The sequence below is a fragment of the Neoarius graeffei genome, chromosome 23 (assembly GCF_027579695.1).
Source record: "Neoarius graeffei isolate fNeoGra1 chromosome 23, fNeoGra1.pri, whole genome shotgun sequence".
NCBI lineage: Eukaryota > Metazoa > Chordata > Actinopteri > Siluriformes > Ariidae > Neoarius > Neoarius graeffei.
Genome location: NC_083591.1, coordinates 32,057,382 through 32,083,444, shown reverse-complemented (window position 1 = coordinate 32,083,444; position 26,063 = coordinate 32,057,382). Strand labels below are relative to the sequence as shown.

Sequence of the window (26,063 nt, the reverse complement as noted above, 5' to 3'; positions counted from 1 at the left end):
TGCCATAGGAGTGTTTTCCGGTAAGAGAACGTTTTTGAGCTTTCTGGTTTTTCAGTAACATGACAAGCTCCTTTTTTTGTTTTTATCAAGAGGGAGGAAAAAAGTGAGGCTGGTGAAGGAATGACTTTTTGTATCTGCTATAATGCTACAATATAAAGGAATTAACTTGTTTCTTGGATGTTCCATAGCATTAATTATTATACATACGGAACACTTTTTCCATGGAATAAAAACATGTATTCTATTCCCTTCTAGTGGCATGCAATATTGTTATCATATTGCTTATCCTCCATGTATTACGCCACTCTCCCCAATGGAGAATGAGTGTGCAATATTGTTATAATATTGCACGTTGTCAAGACAACATGATGTCACACGCAAAGATCCAATGACAAAAATTTACTGCTGCGCATGCGCACAATCATTTCTTTGTCGGCCGGGAGAGAGAGAAGACGAGGCAAATTCAGTGCTTGGTTTAAGCACTAAATATATAAACTGAAACTAAAGACATGCTGAACACCTGAAAGGCGACCACAACTTCATTATATACTCTTCATACATATTTACAAGAGAAAAAAACATACCAACGGACATCAAAAAACTGGAAAAGAGACACGTCGGAGATGGGAGATGTAAAACGTCCGTGCTAGCAAGTGACTGACAGTTTGTTCACAAACATGACCGCAAGGTTTTCTTCATTAAAAGCCGAAGATTTAAAGAGAAGGATGCACTGAACACCCGAAAGGCTACCACAACTTCACTGGATAGTCTTCACGCAGTTAATCTTCCGCATTAAATATATGGAAAACTGGATAAGAGACACATCGGAGACATAAAACTTCCACACTCGCGAGTGACTGACAATTTGTAAATAAAAATGGCTGCGAGATTTGTTTCATTCAAAGCAGATGATTTAAAGGGAAAGACGCCCGGAAGGCTACAAAAACTTCACTGGATATTCTTCACGCATATCTACAAGAGAAAAACATACCAACGGACATCGAAAAACTGGAAGAGAGAGCAACAGCAGAAATATAAAGTTCTACTTGGAGGTGAGGAAAAGTGATGGAGACTTTTACAAGAGGACTTCACTCATGGACTTCACTCAGCAAAGCCTTTTTGTTTTGAACAACTGCAATGTAACAATGAACTACGACCAAAAGTAACTTTGAACTTGGACTGGCAACCTGTATATTGCTTACATATAAGTTGGGTTGTTGTTCAGGCGTTTTGGACTTGTACCATTTTTACTGTTAGAACTTCGTACATTGGATTGACAGAACACTGAATCACATTCGATCAGAATCAGCATTCAATATTGATAAGCCACCTCTCTGTTCTTAACTTTTTGTAAAATCTATAATTGTTCCATCGAATGTGCATGTATAATAATAATAATAATAATAATAATAATAATAATAATAATAATAATATTGGCTGGCTCTTTTCGTGGTCTGTCAGATATATTCCATTCAACTACTCATCTTCGACTCGTTCAGTATCATGCTGGCTGAATGGAATATATCTGATATACCACTCAAAGCCAGCCAATATTATTTAAATGTACTTATAAACAGATAAAAAAGCATTTGCTTGTTATTGATAAATAAAAAAAAATTATTTGCTGGTAAATTCCTGTAGTATAAGATAAACAAAACGCTTTGGGACATGCTGCTTTCAGAAACTTTGGGGTGGTAATGGCGTCACACCAGTCAGTCACTGATTATTTTCTATTAGTATAAATATGAAGGTGATTATAGGAAATCGCTCATGCTGATTGGTCCAGAAATTCGGATTATTTCTCGATAATCACCTTGAGCTACTCAGCAAAATGGCGGCCAATTGCTTCGGCACCGTAAGTGAGGAAGAATTACAAATTATGAAAGAAAATGCTGTTCCTAAAAGCACTAAAAATGCTACGAAGTTTGGTCTAAAACTATTCAAAGGTAAGGTGGAATTGTGATTTATTTTATCTCTTTCAAAACAAAGTATTTGTGGCAGCGGGGGCGTGGTCAAGCGTCGGTCTGTGACCGGAGGGCGGAGTCAGGGAAGGTAAGTGGCAGAATCACTGCACCTGATGTCTGTTAATCTGTGTTTGTGCGTCTTCCCCAGTGACCGCGCCCTATATAAGGAGAGAGAGAGTAGAGGAAGAGAGCTCTCTCCCCAACCAGACGACTTGTGTGTGTGTGCGTGCGTGTGTGGCTGGGAGAGTGAATATTACACTGAAAAGTGCAAAATAAAGAGTTTTTGGGAACTCAGTTCTGGCCTGCCGCCCTTCTGTGCTCCGCCCACCCGCTCTCATTACTACAGTATTTTATGTGACTCGACATAGATAAGTGACACAAGTCTGCGCCGCGCTGTTATTACATTCGCATGCTGCTTTTGACGTTTGAAATAAATTATATTTTGAAGATTATTTAAAAATGTTTTTCATAAATCACTGGTGCATTTATACTAAAACAATTATCCGCCTCAGGCACAGCGAATATCGGTGAATAATAACATCGACTTTGTCTCGGTTATTATTCGCTGATATTCACTTCACCTTCAGGGAATCATTGGTAAATAATAGCACGCTCCACTGTGTGAACTGAAAACATGCAGGAACCGGGTTTCCAAGGTTTTAGTCATGGTAGTTATTTGTTCCTTCATGACCGTATAATGATAACGCTCTTTTGGCTTCATAGTTCTAATAAATCTTAAAGTGAATTTTGTTACAATACCTCCAATGCTGCAATAATGATTAAAATAATCACAAGTTGCATTGAAGTAGCAGACCCCCCCCCAAGAGATTGGATATTAGTAGGGATGTCCCGATCCGATCACGTGATCGGAAATCGGGCCCGATCACATGGTTTCAGACTCGATCGGAATCGGGCATTGCCTCCCGATCAGGGATCGGATATATATCTATATAATATATTCTCATTTTTAACACATCAATAGCTATGCGTTGGCACAGAGTGAGACCAGACCTCTTGTCTCAACACAGCAACATCAACGCGTGCGGCATGACATCACTTTGTAGCGGAGACGCTATTGGTTATTGGCTGCCTGTTGCCGGCAAAGTTGAACACGGAAGCAGTTCGAAGCGGAAAGCAAAGCATGAGATCATTTTTTTTTCGTTGGATGACAAAAGAAACGGGCTCAAACCTGAAAGGGTAGAAATGCTTGTTTTCATCAAGAAAAACGTTCATTTCCTTAATTGAAATTACTGTACACCACTGTGAGATGCGTTCTTAAAAGCAAATTACCGGCAATGTGGCACTTTATTTTTTTTTTTTGTTTACGTTCCTGCCAGGTATTTTAAGGTTATTTTTTTAAATTTGTTATTTATTGTTCAAACTGCCTCACGTAAGTGCTCTGTTTGCTAACGGAGTTGTTGGATGTTAAAATAAGGTGTCAAATAAAAAAATGAGGAACATCCTGGATCCATTTCTTTCCTCGTCTTTATTTTTTATGGATTATAAGAAGTATTGGATCGGGACTCGGTATCGGCAGATACTCAAAATTAAATGATCGGTATCGGATCGGAGGGCAAAAAAACCTGATCGGGACATCCCTAGATATTAGAATCAACTGAAGTGGAAAAACTCATTTTAAGGGACACATCAGCCATAATCTTTTCCCCTTATGGCCTCCATTTGTTAAAATAAATTGCAAATAATTATTTAAGACTCTTCAAAATTAACTGGAACACAGTGATAATCTCTGCCAAAAAAAAAAAACCCCAAACCCCCTACATTCCTATTTTCAGTAACTGACTCAAACTGCACACACAACTGCTATTCTAGATCAACACAGATTTCCTGTTCCAGACCTGAGCTTTTTAATGCTTGGCTCTCCGCCTCCCTGCGTTCTAAAAATGACTCCATGGCACAGGAAGCGTTTGTGTTAACTGACCTCAGGAGAGAATGACACACTCAGTCTGGAAATCTCAATGAATTCATCAGCATTCATGTGGGCGAATGTGCTTCGTGAGCACGTTGTTGGCAAACCAGGCAGCAGAATTGTACACTGTGGATAAGGCATGCATGTCGTACCAGCTCCTGTACACATGCTCCAAGATGGCAGCCTATACGGTGTGGTGAAGCTGTAGAACACGCTGACGTCCTGGGGTGTTAAAAACTCCACAAACTTGGCATTCTTGAACACGTTCTGCTTACAGTTGAGAATGGATGCCGCCTGATCGGAGATGTACACAATCTTGCCCGTGATCAGAGATACTGCCACTGCAAAGATGTCCTACACACAGTGTTAGGTGCCATTATTAGTCAGCACATTTAACCACTTGAAAATCAACATGATCAATCAATTACGCTGTAATTACACTCTAATAGAGTTAAAAAGGTCACTGAACAAAACAAGCCTAATGAGTGCCTCTAGAAGCAGAGAAGTGAATAAACTGTTATAGCAGTGTCTCTGAGTGAGCTGTTTCTATTTTCCTGCATCAGGACCACACGATTTAACATTATCAGTGTTTTTTGGTCTTTTTTTAACCAATAGCAAAAGACTGACACACACACACACACCCACCCCACCCCCCAAAGATCTAGGAAAACAAAAGAAATCTGGAGTATAGCTTCTAAATTTAAGTCTAGTTCTATTATAGGCTCCCTTGTGCATAAACTAACAATCTGCTACACAAAACAACTGAGCTGTCTGATGACTAATCATGTGTGGCCCTAGCACCGGATCCCACACAGTTTATTTGGGGTGATAAACGTCATAGTCACTGTTTCATTTTCTACAGTACAATATCTAAACAGCACAGAGCCTGTGCTGTATGAAACTAAAAGGCCCAAAAATAAAAAAAAGCACAACTTTATTCATCACACACTTGTGAAATTTCCTCCCTGCATTTAACCCATCTGAAGCAGTGAACACACACATACCCAGAGCAGTGGGCAGCCATGCTAACAGCACCCGGGGAGCAGTTAGGAGTTAGGTGCCTCGCTCAAGGGCACCTCCGCCCAAGGCCAGCCCATTAACCTAACCGCATGTCTTTAGACTGTGGGGGAAACCGGAGCACCCAGAGGAAACCCACGCAGACACGGGGAGAACATGCAAACTCCACACAGAAAGGCCCTCGCCGGCTGCTGTGTTCGAACCCAGAACCTTCTTGCTGTGAGGCGACCGTGCTAACCACTACACCACCATATATTCTGTATGAAAATAAGCTTTATTAACCCTAACAGTGATTGAAGTGTTACTGAGATTGATGCATGACTTGATACAATTCAAATATCTCACAATGTACAGTTTAAATATATTTTAAAAAGGTAAACGTAAAACTTACCGCATTTTTCAGCGTGTATTCTGATGTGATGCTATCAAGCTCTTCTATTGTATATGAGGATACATCCAGACCAGATGGCTGGCTGTCATTGGTCATAAGCAACTGGTAGTACTCCTCATTAGCTGAAATAAAACGTCACAGTGGTAATCAAAATTGTAACAGTGTTTTATTTAACTACTTGAAAAAATCTTAACACATACTATATGACCGAGGTAAAAAGCTCAATTTTTTTTCTTCATTCCACATTTGCTTTTTCGTTTCGGTCGGGCATGATCACATCATCGGCTTTTCTTTGACTAATCAGACAAGGTACGCCACCACTCTCGCCGGAGCAATCGGGGGTTAGGTGCCTCGCCCAAGGGCACTTCAGCCAGTCCTGCTGGTCCAGGGAATCAAACCAGCAACCTTTTGGTCCCAAAGCTGCTGCTCTAACCATTAGGCCATGGCTTCCTTCATTTTCTACCCCTGATTATTTTTAGGCTTAAAGGTAAGTGCTTGTGTTTTAAGGCTTGATGCTATTGAAAAACTCAGTCTCACAGACACTTCTAATCAAAAGAAATCTGCCAACTTCTGAAGTACATGTAGTTGATTTGCATGCCTGAATGGGGAGCCAGAAACCAACTTAAGCAGCTGTATAACTCATCTCTGAATATGCATAACTTTCCTCATGTAAATATTGATGACCCAAGTCACCAGCACAAATGAGACTAGAAGGGAACTTCAATTACTGTATAACAGTCTCTAAACTAATTGTCACAAAATGATAACCAGGTAAAATTGCAAAAGCCCAAGATGAGGAGGAATATAATCTCACAAAAATGTCTAAAATAATCAGATTATCCATCCATCCATGATCTGTAACCGCTTATCCTGTATAGGGTCGTGGGCAAGCCTATCTCAGCTGACTATGGGTGAGAGGCAGGGTACACCCTGGACAAGACACCAGGTCATCGCAGGGCTGACACATAGAGACAAACAACAATTCACACTCAAGGTCAATTTAGAGCCACCGATTAGCCTAACCTGCATGTCTTTGGACTGTGGGGGAAACCGGAGCACCCAGAGGAAACCCACAGACATGGGGAGAACATGCAAACTCCACACAGAAAGGCCCTTGGGCTCAAACCCAGAACCTTCTTACTGTGAGGCTAACCGCTACACCACAATCAGATTATTCACTCTGCATATCCTGAGATCACAACAGAAGAGTTCTGCTCACCTTCAACCTGTCTGACACAGCGAAGAGCATACTTCAACGTGTTCAGAGTGGTGGACTTGCTGCCCTTGTTCCTTTTATCAGCTGGCAAATGAAGCTTCAGCTCTTTGAGGGTTTTTATCAGCTCCTTCTGTGTTTTTGCCTTGGCAGACTCTTCACTACTGCAAACATACAGAACACACACATACACATTGCATCACATGATGGGAGGAGCGTTTGCCACCAACAGGCAAATGTTTTAAGACTGCAAGTGCTGGTAGGTACTGCCAGCGCTTGAAACTAACGGTGTCCCGACGTCCCGGGGACCATAAAAAATGTCATCGGGACACAAAATTATCATATCTGGGACAATCCCGGGACAATGGAAAAAAATAGATCTAGAAAAAAAGTTGTACATTAATATTATTTACAAAGCCGTAACACATACGTAGACATTCACCTAATTTGTCAATTTTAATTTTAAAACGTTAACAGCGAAAAATACATAGTAGCTACACTTTCGATGCACCTGCATCCGTAGGCTACAGAGCAGCGCATTCTGTTCTAGAATCTTCGGCCGGAGTCCGCATTATATGGACTTGGAATGGAATTTCTACCGCACATGCTGCGCCGACTCTTGCCAGAAGAAAAATGCTTAAGTGGTTGAAGCGGACCGACCGCGGGGAAGAAACTGAAAGCCCAGACATAACGTCTCCGGGACCTTCAGGATCCAAAGTATCCTCGCCTGGTCTGCAGGCAACGCTAGCAACTGAATGAACTTAATGAACACTGTTAGACACGTTATAAAATACAACAGGAATGATGTGGATGATATTGACGGAAGATACCGTTCAACAGAATAAGTGAGTTTTCTTGGTGTCTTTCTTGTTCAGAAAGTTTAGTCAGTCAGCAGCACAACTAGGCTAGGCCCTGGCACTATGTTGATGTTGCTAACATTTGCACCCACGTTTCGGCAGCGAAAGTTCATAAAATGGATAACGGAAAGTTCATAAAAATGGATAACAGTAATGGATAACGGAAAGTTCATAAAAATGGATAACGGTAATGGTGAAAATTATAAGTTGGCCTTATAAGTGCCAACAGATATTCAAGGTATAAGTAGATGAAATGAACATAAAAGGGGTCTTATTTTCAGCTAAAGTGTACTGCAGATGTAGGGAGTTGAAACATTTTCTGAATGAGCTAGTTGGCCCTTTAAATAAACGGGTATCTATTCATACAGTGAGATCGCCAAAGTTTAATAAACTGAAAATGCAATAACTAATTTTGAAGTAGATGATGTATAGGACATGTGTCGCTTGTGTCTTGTGACTTATTGTAAAAATGATAAAGGGTTCAAAATCGCATAGTTATAAATATAATAGTAACTTCATATGATAATATTAACCACTGGTTATTTCAGAGAGGAAAAAAATGGGGACACTATTGCTTCCATTTGGGACAATACAACACAGAATTCGGGACCACTGGGGGACACAAAGAAAAAAAGTTAATTTCGAGCCCTGGGTACTGCAATTAAACACAAGAGTTGCGTGTGTTAACAAACCTGCATCCACTAGTGGAAGGGTTGTCAGAACTCAGCAGACTGAAGGCGTTGGAGCTGCTGGGAGGTGACGGACTGTGGGAGCTGGAGCTGCAAGTAAAATAAAAGACACAAAATTTTAGCAATGAAAACAATTATTAATCAGAACTGCTCACACATCTGCAGAACAGCTAGAACGGCTAGAAATATCCATTACTAACCCTTTTAAATGACAACTCAGGGTTGGAAAAATATCTGTCATGGCTGCAGTTCATTAGCTATAAATGCAAATGCTTTTATATAAACACTTTACAGTAGCTCTTCAACAGCTGGGCAGTTGTTGTTTTTCTTTGATCTTAAAAACGTGTGGTACCCTTGACATTCATCCCCATAAAGGCTGCAGAAACGTGCAGCACCATGAGGAGCACCAAAAGAGCTGAAAGAACATTTGGGGGTGTTGCTGTTCCATAAATCAGGGGTCGTCGACTGGCAGACCACAGTCTGATGCAGACACAACAAAATATTTCAGCCAATTGAACCGAAAACTCGAAAAAAGTATACTCTACCAGAGTATCAGACATATGAAAAAATTCAACAACTCAAGGGTTTTATACCTGAACCCTTTTGGCTTCTGTAGCAGATGCTCTTTTGCAGTATATTGCAGGCAATCACACGCATTTCAGTAAATTATTTAACTCTTTTCTTTTCTTCAGGCATCTCATCAAGGAATGAAAGTGTTTTCAGAGACGTCCAAGGATTTTTCCATTTCATTTACCCTCTCGGGTATGATTATAGAGGTTACAAGACAGGCTGTTAAGCAGAAGCTGAGAATGAAAAACAATGCTCAAAGACGACTGGAAGAAGAAGTATACATTTATTCTTAACAAACAGACAGCATCTGTCCAGAGTCAAAGGTGTTAGTCAAAAATGGTTTAAAAAATGTAAAAGGTAACCATTAGCCATGAGCTAATCACTAATGGGGGGGTGGCACGGTGCTGTAGTGGTTAGCACTGCCACCTCACAGCAAGAAGGTTCTGGGTTTGAGCCCAGTGGCTTACAGGGGCCTTTCTGTGTGGAGTTTGCATGTTCTCCCCGTGTCTGCGTGGGTTTCCTCCGGGTGCTCCGGTTTCCTCCACAGTTCAAAGACATGCAGATTAGGTTAATTGGTGGCTCTAAATTGACCGTAGGTGTGAATGTGGCTACGTTCACACTGCAGGCTGAAGTGACTCAAATCCGATCTTTTCGCCCATATGTGACCTGTATCCGATCTTTTATTGACAATATGAACGACACAGATCCGATTTTTTCAAATCCGACCCAGGCCGTTTGGATATGTGGTCCTAATTCCGATTCCTATCCGCTCTTTTCATATGCGACTTCAGTCTGAACCGCCAGGTCGCATTCATCCGACTTACACGTCATCAACAAGCCACAAACGTCACTATTCTGCGCTGAAGTAGGCGGCGGGTCTCTCAAAAAAGTTACAACAACATGGCGCATAATCACGGGCGCAGATAGAGGGTGGGACTCGTCCCACCCAGATTTAAATTCACCTCGTTCGGTCCCCCCCACTTATAGGGAGGAAAAAACGTCTATGCTGTCTTTCTTTGCATAAGGCAAACCTCACGGAAAAATCAAAAGACTAATTACCATTCGGTTTATTGAGGTGCACAGCAGTGTATACATAGTTGCAACAACTCACATAAAACAAAACAAAGACTGATATTCGGTTGGTTGAGCTGCGCAGACTGCACAGGTTGCGAGCTCAAGCTTGGTTGCTATGATTACTAACAACAAGTTTGACAGGCATATCGGGGTTGGGGTTGGTTTGCTGGCAGCTTTGTCCCCCCCAGTTCAAAAAACGTATCTGCGCCCCTGCGCATGACATCAATGCGAGGGACGCTTCGGGCTGTGAAGGTTCTGAATCTTCTCAATGGAAGGACGCAGAGGTTAGGGAGCTGATTTCCATTTGGGGGGATGCAGCTATTCAAGCTAGATTGGATGGGTCATACCGCAACCGGGCGGTTTTACTTCCGTAAACACTGGCCATGCTCACTGCGTGTGACGTCGTCGTATCCTGCAATGCGCATGCGGAACACTTTTAGGTCGCTTTTCGTTCATACTGAGGATCACATACAAGTCGCATATATTTGTTAATGTGAACGACCTCACAAAAAAATCGGATTTCACAAAAAAATCGGAATTGAGCATTAAGCCTTGCAGTGTGAACGTAGCGTGTGAGTGTGAATGGTTGTTTGTCTCTGTGTCAGCCCTGCGATAACCTGGCGACTTGTCCAGGGTGTACCCCGCCTCTCGCCCATAGTCAGCTGGGATAGGCTCCAGCTTGCCTGCAACCCTGTACAGGATAAGTGACTACAGATAATGGATGGATGGATGGATGGAAGATTTTCTCAGTATTCTTATCTCTAGCTGCTTTATTTCAATTTACTGTGCCCAACTGATGCACCTGTCTTATTACTCCAGGCTGCCAAAAGGACTTTAAGTCAGTAAATGCCCCCTATCTGGGTGGTTTCGCAGTAATGGATCTGTTGTTGAAATGACAGAGCTGTATCAAATAGAGAGACAGAAATGATGGTTTCCTGCTCCAGCAAAATTGCTCAGATCAGCAATTCATATCCAGTAAGACAAATGAGAATGTTATTAAGTGGGTGGTGTATGTTCATTATGCCATGCTGACTGCTGTGGAGACCAATTTCTTGTTCTACTTTTCAGTGCTACAATAATTGGATGGTGACAAATAAACTACCCACTTCAGAGAAGAGATGGAGGCCATGCTGACTTTTCCATTTTGTGCACGTCTCAAGCATTCAATTATCACCCTTGGCAAGCCCTGCATTTCTTCCCTATTGCCTCAGCTTAAGGTTGACACTGTGGCTTCATGCGTTCTTTTTTTTAAGGACCCCTAAAGACATAAAGCCTGAATCCTGCGAGCTGTTCTGTTTGCTCATAAAAGTCTAGAACTCCTCCTTAATCACAAAATCATGTACATGTTCTTTTCCCCATCATCTCATTATCTGTAGCCACTTTATCCTGTTCTACAGGGTCGCAAGCAAGCTGGAGCCTATCCCAGCTGACTATGGGCGAAAGGCAGGGTACACCCTGGACAAGTCGCCAGGTCATCACAGGGCTGACACAAACACAGACAACCATTCACACTCACATTCACACCTACGGTCAATTTAGAGTCACCAGTTAACCTAACCTGCATGTCTTTGGACTGTGGGGGAAACCGGAGCACCCAGAGGAAACCCACGCGGACACGGGGAGAACATGCAAACTCCGCACAGAAAGGCCCTCGCCGGCCACGGGGCTCGAACCCGGACCTTCTTGCTGTGAGGCGACAGCGCTAACCACTACACCACCGTACCGCCTTTTTCCCCATCATCTATTATATAATTCAGAAAACTATTAACTATGTAAATTATACATACCAGATATACATAACTGAGTTCATACAGTGTGACCTGATTCATTTATATACATTCTACTCTGAAAGTATTAGAACAGCAAGGGCAATTCTTCTGCTTCTCGTATACATTGAAGACATCTGGGTTTGAGATCAAAAGATGAATATGAGATGGCAGATCAGAATTTCAGCTTTAATTTCTTGATATTTACATCTAGATGTGGTAAACAACTTAGAACGTTATACGTTTGTCAGACCACCAAATTTTTAGGTTAACAAAAGTACAGGAACAGATAAAAGTAATTTAAAAGTAACTGAGTCCAGCTGTCGGGGTGGCACGGTGGTGTAGTGGTTAGCACTGTCGCCTCATAGCAAGAAGGTCCTGGTATTTTAAGTTCGTTTCTTAGACAAGTATATTTTTTAAGTTTGTTACCTTGTTAACAGTTTCGGCGAGAATCTCCCGCCTTCTTCAGAAACAGTCCCATAATAAGAATAATAATAAGAATAATAATAATAAGAAGGTCCTGGGTTTGAGCCCAGCGGCTGGCGAGGGCCTTTCTGTGTGGAGTTTGCATGTTCTTCCTGTGTCTGCATGGGTTTCCTCTGGGTGCTCCAGTTTCCCCCACAGTCCAAAGACATGCAGGTTAGGCTAACTGGTGGCTCTAAATTGACCGCAAGTGTGAATGGTTGTTTGTCTCTGTGTGTCAGCCCTGCGATAACCTGGCAACTTGTCCAGGGTGTACTCTGCCGGTCACCCATAGTCAGTTGGAACAGGCTCCAGCTTGCCTGTGACCCTGTAGAACAGGATAAGGAGCTACAGATAATGGATGGATGGAGTCCAGCTGTCAACCCATCACCAAACTGTTGCGTTCTTCTTTTGTGATGCTTTTCCAGGCTTGTATAGCAGTGTCTTTCAGGGTTTTTTTTTTTTTTTGGGGGGGGGGGGGGGGGGGGTGCCTTCACACTTTCATCTCCTCATGAGGAGGTGAAATGTATGTTTAATTGGGTTAAGGTCTGGTGATTGATTTAGTTAGTCTAAAATTTTCCACTTTTTCCCCCGATGAAGTCCTTTGTCATGCTGGCTATGTGTTTTGTGTCATTGTTTTCCTGCATAATGAACTTCTTTCCAATTAGATTGGATACACTTGTCTGTAAAATGGCAGACAGAATATTTCTGCAGACTTCTGAATTTATTCTGCTGCTCTCATGAGTTGCATCATCAAGAAAGATTACTGAGTTTGTTCCAGAAGCAGCCATGCAGGCCCATGAGCAGATCCTTTCTTTCTCCACACTTTGGCATTTCCATCACTTTGGTAAAGGTTCCATAATTTTTGTGGTTCATCTCTGTATGTCTTTGTAAATGCCAATCTGGCCTTCCGATTCTTACTGCTATTGAGTTATTTGCAACTTGTGGTATGGTCTCTATATTTCTACTCTCAAAGTCTTCTTTGAACAGTGGATTGTGATAACTTCACCCCTGCCCTGTGGAGGTTGTTGCTAATGTCACTGACTGCTGCTTTTTGGATTTTCTTCACAGCAGTGTTTGTCATCACCTACTGTTCTTTTCCTGGGCTGACCTGTTCAATGTCTGGTTGTTTGTACACCAGTGGTTTCTTTCTTTTTCAGGACATGCCAAATTGTTGTATTGGCTATGCCCAACACTTGTGCAATGGCGCTGTTCGATTTTCTCTCTTTTTTTCCTCATTCTTTTCTCCCACAGACAGTCCTCTGGTCTTCATGTTGGTTTATCCTTTTAAACAAGAAGACAGAGTCATCTATATCCCCCGCCCTATATACCAACTATATACCAAGTTTCAAGATATTATTTGTCACATTTTTCAAGTTCTGCTGCAGGAAACCAACCCTACCTCTTTACACTGACCTCAGTAGCCCATGGTAGAAACCCACCAGACCTTTGGTCCAGATGAGGTAAAAATTAAAATTTCTCAGATTTCTTAGTATCAAAAGGTTTTACTTTACATTACTTAATCAATACATATACCAAGTTTCAAGACCATACCACTCATAATTTTCAAGTTCTGCTCCGGAAACAAAACCTACCCCTAAGACTAACCTGAGAGACTAAGTCTGAAACTGTTTCCATGGAAACATGAAAAATTTAAATTTCTCAAATTCCTTAGTGTGAAAAGGCACATCTACATCACCTTGTTAACATGTATATCAAGTTTCAAGCCCGTACCATGAATAGTTTTGGATATATGCTCTGGAAATGGACATTGCTCTTAGAAACTAAGTCAAAATCTATTTTTTATGTAAAAATTTGAAAAATACTTTTTTTTCAAAAATCCAAAATAGCAAAAGGCACCAGTTCACACGTTGTTTGATATGTATACAAAGTTTCATGAAGATATCTTCAGTAGTTTTAAAGATATGGCCCGGAAACGAAAATGTGACCGGACGGACAGCCGGCTTGAACCCATTTATCACAGTGTAGGTACAACACAGTCCCTTTAAGAAACTACATTTCCCATCAGCCAACTTCCGCGTTGACCTACGTCACGCCTAGGCGGGATCAACAATGTTACATCCTCCCTGAAGGCATAAGTAACCCGGAAACTCCTAGCTCACTCTCTCTCTCGTCTTGGATGTCAAGCCATCTGGACACAAAGAGATACCCCGCACCAGAAAACCCAAGAAAAGACATCTTTCTCCCGAGAATACGATTCAACACGGTTTTTGTTTACCCTTGGCCACGGTAGAACCACTTAAATCGTGCTATCTCTCTCTCGGTTGAGCTACAGCCGGTTTGTTTGTCTATTATAGTAACGTTACGAACTGCAGCCCGGAACAGTTCATTTAAAGCTTAGAAGCGACCGGATCCTTCTAATTAAAAAGCTGTGCACATTGTCTGATCAGAGAATTTATTTTCATCACGAGCGACCACGCGTCGGACCAAGAAATCCTCTGCTTTCCACGGAAGCGACTCACGTGCTCCACCAAGGTGAAACTCCAAAAGTCTCGGAACATCTCATAATCTCGCGTAGAGGCGAGATACTGAAGTAAGACTGGCAAATTTAGGGCATAAAGACTAGTCTTAGGAATTAGCTTTATTGAAGTAGTGTGAATTTAAACTCAGGAACGGTTTAATTGTTTACACTGTAGACACGCAGCGTGTCGAATGGATGATTGTTCTATTTTGTTAATCTCTCATTTGTTTAATAGATAGGCTGTGCATGCTTCTCTATTCCTTACTAACATCCTCAATTTCCTTATTACACATTTTGACCTCATCAAGATTTCAGTGGATTTAGTAGTGTTATGAGCTAGTGGGTTAGCTACCGGCTAGTCCTTTGTTACTAGAAACACGTGGCCACAGGCCTCACAACACACCTTAGCTAAACACACGGCTAATTCCTTTGTCTCATTAGCAAGCTAGGCTAACCTTTTTGCTTAGGCCACAGGCCACACACAAACACACCTTAGCTAGCAATCCATGCTAACTTTTTGTTCAGGCCACACACCTCTTGTCAGGCCACATGGACATACACAAACACACCTTAGCTAGCAATCCATGCTAACTCTTTGTTCAGGCCACGTGGACTCACACTCACTCACAAACACACCTTAGCTAGCATTCTTTTGTCTCGTTAGCAAGCTAGGCTAACCTTTTGCTTAGGCCACAGGGCCTACACCACGTGGACACACACACACACACACACCCACACACAAACACATCTTAGCTAGCAACTCAGAGCTAATTCTTTTCCACGTGGTGACACACATACCTCAGATAAAACACACACGCACACACACGCTCATCAAGTATATATCATATTTGTATATATTTCAACTGCCATCATTCATTTTATCTTTGTTATAATAAATTCAAGTAATTATTGAAACTGTGTGTTATTTGTTGTTCCGATATTTTTGAAGTACCCAACCTCAAAGAATTCCAAGGTGCATATGAGTTGTGTAATACGGTAAGTGATCATAATAATTTGGAATATACCATAATTTAGCCGTTTGGTAATTTATTATTAAGCATCAAAATTAAAGAGATTAATTAATGAGATTGATCACTTAATTACTAATTGCACCTGCAACAGTCTTTGCAACAAATGTCGTGGTGAAACCCAGGGCTCAAACCAAGAGTAGACATTCAGAGCTACTAGCTGTTTAAACAATCAATCTTACAGGGCATACCTGGGCAACAAGGAACACCTGTCAGTCACAGGTTCCAATATATCTGATCAGTTAAAAAATGGGTGGGTTTCAATAAAAGGTGCCATGTTGTTTAACATATCTAGAGGTAAGAAACAGAAAATGAAAGCTGAAATTCTGATTTAGTGTCTCATATTCATTTTTTAATCTCAGACCCAAATGTCTTCAGTGTATAGTAAAAACAAAATAATTGGCATTTGTGTTCCAATACCTTTGGAAGGGAATGGGTTTCCAACACGCACGCACATACATACATACACATGGTGCTGGCTTGTTCCGTTCTCACCTTGACAGCTTGCTATCACCTTCGCGTAGTAAGAACTAAGATTAACTATCCAGGTGCAAGTGACATTTAGGATTCTCAAGGATAAATCAATAGAGATTAAAGAATGTATAAATGTATCCAGGCCACTGCTTTGTCTTATGAGCTTAGGGCTGTAAGTACTAAATAGAGCACCTGTCCTGGTGCAGTTGACATTAAAGCTCTACAAAGATTGCATGGAGACTCTATAAATAGCTCCCAAAGGAGCTTGGAATAGAAATCATGTTCACAAATAGCATACTCAAGCAGATGAGCTAAACATAAAACAGTTAGACTTAATCCATGGTTATGCAAACAGAATTCCCTAATTTGTGCCTGTTATCAGTGGCGGTTCTAGCTTGTGTGGCACCCTGGGCAACCCCGCCCTTTCATATTCAATGGTATGTAAACTAGTTGGACAGAAACTGGAACACTGTCATCCTATGTGTAACTAAGGAGATTGCTGAAATTACTGGAATTGTGTTAAGAACTGTCCAAAGCATTATTAAAACCTGGAAAGATAATGGTAAACTGTCAACTTTGTGGAAGAAATGTGGTCGGAAAAAATCTTGGCTGAACATGATCAGAGATCACTTAAACCCTTAGTGAAGTCGAATCGTAAAAAAAAAAAAAATTCACCCGTCGAATTCACGGCTAATGTTTAATAATGAAAGTAAAAGCATTTCCACACTCACAGTGCGACGAGAACTCACAGGACTAAACAGCTGTGTGGCCATAATAAAACTAGTTGTTCATGAGACTAATTAGAAGAAAAGGCTTCAATTCACAGCTACTGGACTCTGAAGCAATGGAAAAGTCATGTGGTTTGTCCATCCATCCATCCATCCATCCATCCATCCATCCATCCATCCATCTTCTACCACTTATCCGAATCTGGGTCATGGGGGTAGCAGCCCAGACTTCCCTCTCCCTGGCCACCTCCACCAGTTCTTCTGGGGGAATACTGAGGTGTTCCCAGGTCAGCCGAGAGATGTAATCTCTCCAGTGTGTCCTGGGTCTGCTCCGGGGTCTCCTCCCAGTGGGGCATGCCCAGAGAACCTCCCTTGGGAGGCATCCAGGAGGCATCCTAACAAGGTGCCTGAACCACCTCAACTGACTCCTTTTGATGTGGAGGAGCAGCGGTTCTACTCAGAGTCTCTCCCGAATGACCAAGCTTCTCACCCTAGTCATGTGGTCTGATGAGTCCAGATTTACCCTATTGCTGAGTTTCAGTCACATGACTTTTCTTAGCGGTTTTACTGGAAGTGAAATAGCTGGTGGTCTAAAAGAGCTGCCATAGTGCAAACAACTAGCGATAAGTTATCAGAGTACGCTCGTAATCTAGAAGTCACTGCTCGCTTTAAATATATTCAGAAGATTGCTATGTGCAATGGAATAGACCCCTATAGTCTGGGAAAGAAGGACTTGTCATACAATCTTGAAAACTACCCTTCAGTCAAGTTCCCAGACATCTCGAACTATCTGGCATTGCAGACATCCTTCTACACCACAAAACAGATGAAAGCGTAGAAGAGTATGGAGGCTTACAAGTTGGTTTAGGCTACGTTTACACTAGACCGTATCTGTCTCGTTTTCTTCGCGGATGCACTGTCCGTTTACATTAACCCCCCTGGAAAAGCGGGGAAACGGGAATCCGCCAGCGTCCACGTATTCAATCTAGATCGTATCAGCTCCGGTGCTGTGTAAACATTCAGAATACGCGAATACGCTGTGCTGAGCTCTAGCTGGCGTCTCATTGGACAACGTCACTGTGACATCCACCTTCCTGATTCGCTGGCGTTGGTCATGTGACGCGACTGCTGAAAAACGGCGCGGACTTCCGCCTTGTATCACCTTTCATTAAAGAGTATAAAAGTATGAAAATACCCCAAATACTGATGCAAATACTGCCCACTGTGTAGTTATGATTGTCTTTAGGCTTGCCATCCTTCCACTTGCAAGTAATAAGTGATATGCGCTGGGATCACACACACAGCGGCTCAGTCCCGAATCGTGGCTTGTTCACTTCACTCGCGCACTCTGTGAGCTGCGCAGGGCCGGAGTGCGCACCCTCCAGAGGGCACTCGCTGTTCAGGGTGGAGTGATTTGGAGCGCAGGATGCCTGCGGAGCCGAGCGTATCCGCGTATTGGTGTTGCTGTGTGCACGGCTAACGGTTTTAGTGTAAACGCGAATCATTTTAAGAACGTTAATCTGATGATCCGCTGATTCGACGTAATGTAAACGTAGCCTTAATCTGTCTTCAATATGGTTCATTTTTGTGCTGTTTTTGGTTGTTCAAATCGTTCAAAAAGAGAAATAGATCAAAGGTATTACCGTCTCCCCGCTATCAAGAAAAAATGTTAACAAAGAAGCAAATGCTTCAAGAACAACAAAGAAATGAGTGGTTAAAGAGAATACGACAAGAGGCGCTAAGCCCAGAGAAATTCATAATTGTATTTAAAATATATTTTAAAAAATAGAAAGTCAGAAGTGAGTATGGAAGAGTTTGCTTAAGAACCTTGTTTTATTTTTTCTGCACGCATTCGAGTTAGCTTCTTCATGAAAATGTTTGATTTTCATACAGGTGAAGCAGCTTCCTTATTCGATCAGTTTTAGACAAGTGAAGTAGGAGTTTTCACACTCTGAGATTTAAGATTTAAGCCACAAACTGGCTTCCAGTGAGCATGTCACATTATATGTTCTGAGACCACCAATCTCGACTTGCAACCAATGATGATCCTTTATGATGTGCCTGCAACAACAAAATCAGGCCGAATATAGAAGAGTGTAAACCCGGATTTATTGAGAAACCGGAAAAAGTAAACTTCTCTCTCCTGAAAACTCTCCTGTGTTTAACAATGGAGAAAACTTTATTAACATGCTTTTTTGTAAATTTGCAAATTATTATTATTATTATTATTATTATTATTTGTGGCAGCGGGAGCGTGGTCAAGCATCAGTCTGTGACCGGAGGGCGGAGTCAGGGAAGGTAAGTGGCAGAATCACTGCACCTGATGTGAATTAATGTGTTTGTGTGTCTTCCCCAGTAACCGCGCCCTACTTAAGGAGAGAGAGCGAGAGCAGAGGGAGCTCTCTCCCCAACCAGACGACTTGTGTGTGTGCGTGCGTGCGTTGGCTGGGAGAGTTAAAGTTTTGCTGAAAAGTGAAAATAAAAATAGTTTTGTGAACTCAGTTCTGGCCTGCCGTCCTTCTGTGCTCCACCCACCCATACAAACTGTCACAGTGGTGCCAAAACCCGGGAGCCGAGCACAGAAGAGAACAGCCCCATGGAGTCCTCCCCCTTCGCAGACCTGATCCACGCCCTCACCACAGCCCAACAGAGCCAGCACCAGGCGCTGCTCGCCCTCCGAAAGGAGCAAGAACAACGGTTCGAGGCCCTGGTGCTGGCGCAACAGGAAGCTCGTCGGGCGTTCCGGGACCTCCTCGCGTCGGCGGGGTCCACCAACTCCACCGCCGCGGGCCCTTCCTCCCTCACCCTAACGAAGATGGGCCCGAGGCCTTCCTCACGGTCTTTGAGCAGGTAGCAGAGACCTTGGGGTGGCCGGTGGAACAGCACGCGGCACGCCTCCTCCCCCTGCTAACGGGAGAGGCGCAGCTGGCCGCACTACAGCTCCCCGCCGACCGCCGGCTGGCCTACGCGGATCTTCGCCGGGCCGTCCTCCAGCGTGTGGGACGCACCCCTGAGCAACAACGTCAGCGCTTCCGCGCTTTGCGCTTAGAGGAAGTAGGCCGGCCGTTCGCGTTTGGCCAGCAACTCCGGGACGCCTGCTGGCAGTGGTTGAGGGCCGACAACCGCGACGCCGAGGGAATCATCGACCAGGTGGTACTGGAGCAGTTCATCACGCGTTTACCAGCGGGAACCGCAGAGTGGGTCCAGTGCCACCGCCCGGCGTCGCTGGATCAGGCAATCGAGCTGGCGGAGGACCACTTGGCAGCTGTCCCGACGGCAGGACAGCGGACAACCTCTTCTCTCCTCTCTCTCTCCCCCCCTCCTCCTGTGTCTCCTCCTCGCCCCATTCCCCCACCGCGGAGGCCGGCGCCACCCCAGCCGGCCCGCCGCACCCGCAGTGCCCTCTCGTTTCTCCCTTCTGTGTCTGTCTCTCCCCCCCTCAGGTGAGTGAGCCCCGGAGCACTAATGCAGAGAGGAAGCCTGGGCCGGTTGGCTGGCGCTGCGGGGAGCTGGGCCACCTCCAACAGCAGTGTTCGGTAATGGAGGCGGGCGCGGTGGTTCGGATCCCCAACGCGCCAGGAGCCGCCCTCGATCGGGCCGGAGCGTATCGCATACCGGTGAGTATCCAAGGGGACACATATCAGGCGTTGGTGGATTCTGGTTGTAATCAGACCTCGATCCACCAAAACCTGGTGCAAGACGAGGCATTGGGGGGAGCACAATTGATGAAGGTGTTGTGTGTGCACGGGGATGTTCACAACTACCCTTTAGTGTCGGTCCACATTTTTTTTGAGGGGAAAAATTTATAGTAAAGGCGGCGGTTAATCCTCGCCTTACCCACTCGATAATTTTGGGGACGGATTGGCCGGGATTTGGGGAATTAAGGAGTCATCTAGTGAAGAGTGGGTCCTGCCATAGTTTAATAGGAGGAGGTCCCAGTGTCGCGCTGGCGGGAGCAGCTGTCACAGAGCCGTCTACGTCATCTCCGCGTCAGAGTGAGGAGCCGCAGGCTCCTCCTCTCTCTATTGGGGAATCCCTCGCAGATTTTCCATTAGAGCAGTCGCGAGACGAGACTCTGCGGCATGTGTTTGACCAAGTGAGAGTAATCGATGGTCAAACGCTCCAGCCAAACGCCACCCTGTCCTTCCCCTACTTCGCAATTATGAAGGATAGATTATACCGAGTGACGCAGGACACTCAGACTAAAGAGCGAGTCATGCAGCTTTTGATTCCGAAGAGCCGCCGGGAATTGGTATTCCAGGCGGCTCACTTTAATCCCATGGCTGGACACTTAGGGCAGGATAAAACACTAGCCCGAATAATGGCCTGGTTCTATTGGCCAGGAATTCGCGACGATGTCCGCAGGTGGTGTACGGCGTGCCGCAAATGCCAGTTAGTAAATCCAGCGGCCATTCCAAAAGCGCCTTTGCGCCCTCTCCCATTAATCGAGACCCCGTTCGAAAGAATTGGTATGGATCTCGTCGGGCCATTAGATCGGTCAACACGAGGGTACCGCTTTATATTAGTTCTAGTGGACTATGCAACGCGATACCCGGAAGCAGTGCCTCTTCGCAATATCTCAGCACGCAGTATTGCGGAGGCACTCTTCCGCGTTATCTCCCGAGTCGGAATCCCGAAAGAGATTCTGACTGATCAACGCACACACGCACACACACAAGTTGTCTGGTTGGGGAGAGAGCTCCCTCTGCTCTCGCTCTCTCTCCTTAAATAGGATGCGGTTACTGGGGAAGACACACAAACACATTAATTCACATCAGGTGCAGTGATTCTGCCACTTACCTTCCCTGACTCCGCCCTCCGGTCACAGACCGACGCTTGATCACGCCCCCGCTGCCACATTATTATTACTACTAGTAGTAGTAGTAGTAGTAGTAGTAGTATTGGGCAATGGGCAAGTTTATTTCTTGCATGGGAAAATAGGGTGCTCCCGCCCTCCATGAGTCTCCCACTGCCTTGTGGGTTAGCGTTTGGTTCTGCAAAGGCTAAGGGATTTACCTAACAGCAAATCTGGAGTGGGGCCCCAAGACGTCCGGAAACAATATCTCGTCTCCCGCCAGCAACTCCTGCAGCCACACTGATACCAGACGTATTGGTTCTGCCTTTCCACTGGATCCTACCAGCAAGGCCAAGACCTTAAAGTTTGGGCAGCTCAAGGTCTCATTTACATGTGCCCAGGCTGTAGCACCCTGGAGAGGTCACTCCAGCATCATTGCAAGATGCCAGAAAAACACAGGAAGTGGCAGTTACCGGTTATAAGCCTATACCGATTGGCGAAGATTTAAGGCGTCGGGGTCACTTCCGATGATTGGAGAGATCATTGCATCTCAATGGACAGCTACCGCCCGCCTCAAGCTGGTCAGCGCCCAGCCAATAAGGTGCTGTCCCGCCTTGACCTGCCTGCTTTACTGGGTGTATAAAGCTCAGAGAGAAATCTCGACAAGCAGGTTGTAAAACCTCCACACTCCACTCCATCCATCCACCCATTATCTGTAACCGCTTATCCTGTTCTACAGGGTCTCAGGCAAGCTGGAGCCTATCCCAGCTGACTATGGGTGAGAGGCGGGGTACACCCTGGACAAGTTGCCAGGTTATCGCAGGGCTCTCCACACTAGACAAGAAACAAAAATCAAAGAAGACTCCAGCTCTTCGAATCGCAAGCTGGAACATTAGGACTATGTGCCCAGGGCTCACCAATGACATTCAACAGGTGGACAATGCAAACAAGACTGCAGTGATTGACTGGGAGTTGCTCAGACTGAGGATTGATTTGGCCTGCCTTCAGGAGACCAGACTGGCTGACAATGGTTCCATCAGGGAGGCCAACTATACCTTCTTTTGGCAAGGAAAGTCCCCAGATCAACCCAGATTATACAGTGTTGGTTTTGCTTTAAACAACACTCTCCTCAGATGGCTATGGTACGTGAGGCAAATGCCACCTGGGCGCATCCAGTTTTTGGAGGGTACTTGGACAGTAGGCCGACCCCAGCTCAGATACAAGGATGTCTGCAAGAGGGACCTGAAGATGTTTCAGATTGATGTGGACGACTGGGAGAGCATTGCAGATGATAGAGGTGCTTGGAGACTTGCATTTAATAAGGGCATCGAAGCAGCTGAAGCCACAAAGATTTCTGACCAGGCTACCAAGCAGGCCAGAAGAAAGGCGAGAGTTACTACCACCCCAACTCCTTCATTGTTTCAGTGCTCATGTGCAGGAGACTGCCACTCAAGAGTGGGTCTTCACAGCCACTCTAGCAAGTGTTTCATCTGGAATTGACACCAATATGTGTGCTAGTCCATCATCTTTCAAAATGCAGGATGCCAACATTATTATTCTAGGGTTCATCAGTTTCATTTCTATACAAGTTATATCCGGGTATATACCATACACCTGGGGTATATAACTGTCGATCATGTAATAGAAAGCACTTTCCGTAGGATATTATTATTATTATTATTATGTGCAAAGTCTGCCATACAAGTTCCTCTGTTCTGTTTCTCAGCAACCCCATAGGCTACCACTGCTGAAAATCTGGTTCTCAACTGTTGAAAAACATGTTAATATGGGGTTATCGGGTTATAATCTTGCCAGGTTTGTCGGCCTTTTCTGAGTAAAGGTTAAAATAACGCACAAGAGAATGACTGCACTGTGATTAACTTGTCATTTGTTGTTGGCTACCAGGGTGTGTAGGGAAACAGACATTTCAGAAAAGCAATTTCCGTTTTAATCATGGCATGACACAACAGATTTCTTAAAAAAAAACTGTCTGAAGATATTTTCCAACAGGCAAATTTCTGCTGCTAAAACAGAAAGACTAAGTTAGATGGCTTCAGTGAAGCACAGAAATGCAATAAATGTATAATGATGGTGTTTCTTATTCTGCAAGACCTTCATTACTTTAAGGCAAAGGCTTAAAGTTGCATCATGTATTGTATTGATTGTATTGTATGTGTCACTGGTCTGCACTTCATTCCACAAATCAAGACCAGTTTATGTCAGCATGCTGTATGACTAAGCTAATTTAACCCAATTTAACAACTGTTATCTGGATAAATTTGATTAAACTGGTGTCAGTGTTGCTGACGTGCACAGCAGCATGAGCAGAAACTTCAGTGTGGAAAAAAAAAAAACACCACCTGTCTATGACTGTCTATGCCTGCTTGGTTGAAAGTTTAAATCCTAGAAGTTTAAATCCTAGATATGTAAAACACATGTTGATACATAGAAAAGTTGACACAGTTTTCATTGCCTTTTCCTGCTGTGTGCCACTTGCTGTTAATAATTGGGGTTTTTTTTGTTTTTTTGCTATAGGGCAGGGCTTTTCAAAGTGTGGGGCGCGCCTCCCCTGGGGGGCGCCAGAGTTCTTCAGGGGGGGCGCAACGTGAGGAAAAATAAACCAGAATAAGTTACTATTGCGGACATTTAGCGAACTTCAGCTAGCCTTTACCAGAGACAAAATGGACCGATTTTTAGTACCTAAAGCTACAGTGAGTGAGGAGACAGAGTCTGGGCCAAGCAAAAAAAACAGAGCCTCCAGGATGTTGCGATTTGCAACTTCAACGCAAATTCAACCAATCCCCGCGAATTCAGGGCGGTGTTGCAATTATATCCAATCACCGCAACTTTCCCGCAAATTTGACCAATCGTTGGCGTCGTCTTGAGGTGACGTCGACAAACTACCTTCCGCCTTACTTCCGTGTATACGTTCAAGAGAAGCAGCATGCGCGCAGTGTTGCCAGATTGGGCGGTTTCAAGTGCATTTTGGCAGGTTTTGAACATATTTTGGACTGGAAAACGTCAGCAGTATCTGGCAACACTGTGTGCGAGTCAGTGTTTATGTAGGCTTAAATTCTGTTACTGAAAGTGTGTTATGTTTACAGTGAAGGACTGTGTGCACTTTACATTATTTTTTACTTAATACAAGAAATTAATGGATGCCAGCATTTTTGCCAAAATGGTATTTTATTTTCCATTGTTTAGGCAGCTTCAGCATCATACTGTGAGATTCTGTTCAAATTGTTTCTTTTTCTTCTATGAAGCCTGAGCCATTTATTTTATTAGTTTATAATTATTGTTTAATTTAGTCTTCAGGAGAGACTGCCTGCACACAGTACTAGTATTAATAGTTTTTTTTTCTTACATGAAAGCTGAGGCATTTATATTATATTTTAAGGTAACTTCATGTTGTGCTGTGAGGTTCTCTGCACTTTAACTTTTGAACCAACAGGTGCATTTGGATAAGTAAAGCCTATTTTTCTGCATTTTTGTAGTCCTGGTAATCTTTTGTATTGGTAAAGTTGTTTATAGGACCATTTCTCAGTGTCTTTGTTTTTTTTAATCAATAGTTTTTCAGTAATAACTTAATATTTAACATATCACTCAATTTTAATCACAAAAAGAGAAAATCGCAACAATTTCTCGCAACTTTCACTTCCTCCCGCAATGTAATCGCAACAAAAACCTAAAAAACAATGCAACTTTCATCGCAATTTTTTGAAAACCCCCCGCAACATCAGACATTTTAGCCTGCAACAATCACAAAAAAGGCCCGCGGAATCCTGAGGGGACTGAAAAAAGAAGGAAGTATGACCACGATTATTTAAAGTTTGGATTTTCATGGACTGGATCTGAAGATGCTCCACTGCCACAGTGTGTTGTCTGCCAAGAGGTGCTAGCTAACGATGCTATGAGATGTTTAAAATGTGTAAAACAAGATGTTTTAAAAAGCACGGATGTTTAAAATGTGAAAAATAAAAAATGTGTACAACAACCATTTTTTAAAAACACGGATGTTTAAAACGTGAAAAATAAAAAATGTGTACAACAACCATTTTTTAAAAACACGAATGGAACATTAAGTATAGCAACAACAAAAATTGCTGTTGTTTATTTGCTCTCCAAGGGGGGGCTGACTGTCCCACACTTTGAAAACCCCTGCAAACAGTGGTGTAGTGGTTAGCACTGTTGCCTCACAGCAAGAAGGTTCTGGGTTTGAGCCCAGCGGCCGATGGGGGCCTTTCTGTGTGGAGTTTGCATGTTCTCCCCATGTCCGCGTGGGTTTCCTCCAGGTGCTCTGGTTTCCCCCACAGTCCAAAGACATGCAGGTTAGGTTAACTGGTGACTCTAAATTGACCGTAGGTGTGAATGTGAGTGTGAATGGTTGTCTGTGTCTATGTGTCAGCCCTGTGATGACCTGGCGACTTGTCCAGGGTGTACCCCGCCTTTCGCCCGTAGTCAGCTGGGATAGGCTCCAGCTTGCCTGCGACCCTGTAGAACAGGATAAAGCGGCTAGAGATGAGATGAGATGAGATGAGATGAGATATGAGATATGAGAGATGAGATGAGATATGAGATGAGATGAGATATGAGATGAGATGAGATATGAGGAAAAGGGCCCGAAGC

The 26,063-nt window shown here is 43.6% G+C and overlaps 1 protein-coding gene across 1 annotated transcript in view; it reads right to left on the bottom strand.

Moving 5' to 3' along the window:
• Window positions 1–26,063, bottom strand: part of per2 (period circadian clock 2) — a 120,991-nt gene that overhangs the window by 57,850 nt on the left and 37,078 nt on the right. The window contains exons 3-6 of the mRNA XM_060906088.1: window positions 8,062–8,148; window positions 6,519–6,676; window positions 5,300–5,421; window positions 4,044–4,245 (exon numbers count right to left, since the gene is read on the bottom strand). Coding sequence (XP_060762071.1) covers window positions 4,044–4,245; window positions 5,300–5,421; window positions 6,519–6,676; window positions 8,062–8,148 — 569 coding nt within the window. The remainder of the gene's footprint in view (window positions 1–4,043; window positions 4,246–5,299; window positions 5,422–6,518; window positions 6,677–8,061; window positions 8,149–26,063) is intronic.